This window comes from Trypanosoma theileri (genome assembly GCF_002087225.1).
Source record: "Trypanosoma theileri isolate Edinburgh chromosome Unknown TM35_Tth_5_V1, whole genome shotgun sequence".
In the NCBI taxonomy this organism is placed as follows: Eukaryota; Euglenozoa; class Kinetoplastea; order Trypanosomatida; family Trypanosomatidae; genus Trypanosoma; species Trypanosoma theileri.
Genome location: NW_021639847.1, coordinates 10,161 through 10,918, shown reverse-complemented (window position 1 = coordinate 10,918; position 758 = coordinate 10,161). Strand labels below are relative to the sequence as shown.

The following is a 758-nucleotide window of genomic DNA, read 5'->3' as shown; positions in this document are numbered from 1 at the left end:
ATTGTCGTTGTTTTTGTTGTCACTGGTAATAAAGATGATACTGGTGAACGTTTCCAAAACCTTTTCCGTCCATAAAAACTTGTTTGATATAAATTTCTAGTCTCTTCAAAACGATTTAATTGTCGTACTGCTCTACACATTCCTTGTAACTCTGAAGCATTCCAAGTAAGAGGTACATCAGTTTTCAAGGTATCAATTAAAATATCTGTAGCATCATTTATAAATGGCAAACACCTTTCTTTTAATAATGAGGCATCAGTTTTAAGTACACTAGAAGATGAAGATGATAATGGTACTGGAAGTTCTGCCGCAATGATAGTAGCGTAGAATTGTATGAGCAAACAACAAAGTGAGTTTGATTTGGTAAACATAGACCACCGTTGTTCTACAGTAACTACAAGATTTGCCACGGCATCCCACGTTATAGCATTACACTGATCAAGTTCATCACAACAAACTTCCATAACATGAGAAAATTGTATTTATGTATATTTATGTATTACTCCTGATGGCCTGTTCCATTGAAGTAACATACATAAAGCCAGAAAGAACAAAAAGAAAAACGTGGTGGTGTGGTGTGGGGTCTTTTGTGGGGGTGGGGGGATATGTTTGATCGTACCCTCTTAATGCACACCATAGAGTAAAGGACGTGTGTTTGACTGGTTTTTTTTTGCTGATAATGCTGTGGGAGAAGAAGAGGCGAACTGGCATTCTGAGGGAAAAATAAAATAATAGTAATAAGGATAAATAAAGAGGTA

General features: G+C 36.1%; 1 protein-coding gene across 1 annotated transcript; it reads right to left on the bottom strand.

Annotated features, from left to right (window-relative positions):
• Positions 1-2: 2 nt before the first annotated feature.
• On the bottom strand, positions 3-464 carry TM35_000051010 (uncharacterized protein; the record flags this gene model as incomplete). The annotated part of the gene is made up of 1 exon (XM_029022756.1): positions 3-464. A coding segment is annotated over one exon (462 nt), but the record flags the coding sequence as incomplete, so codon positions are not given.
• Positions 465-758: the final 294 nt, after the last annotated feature.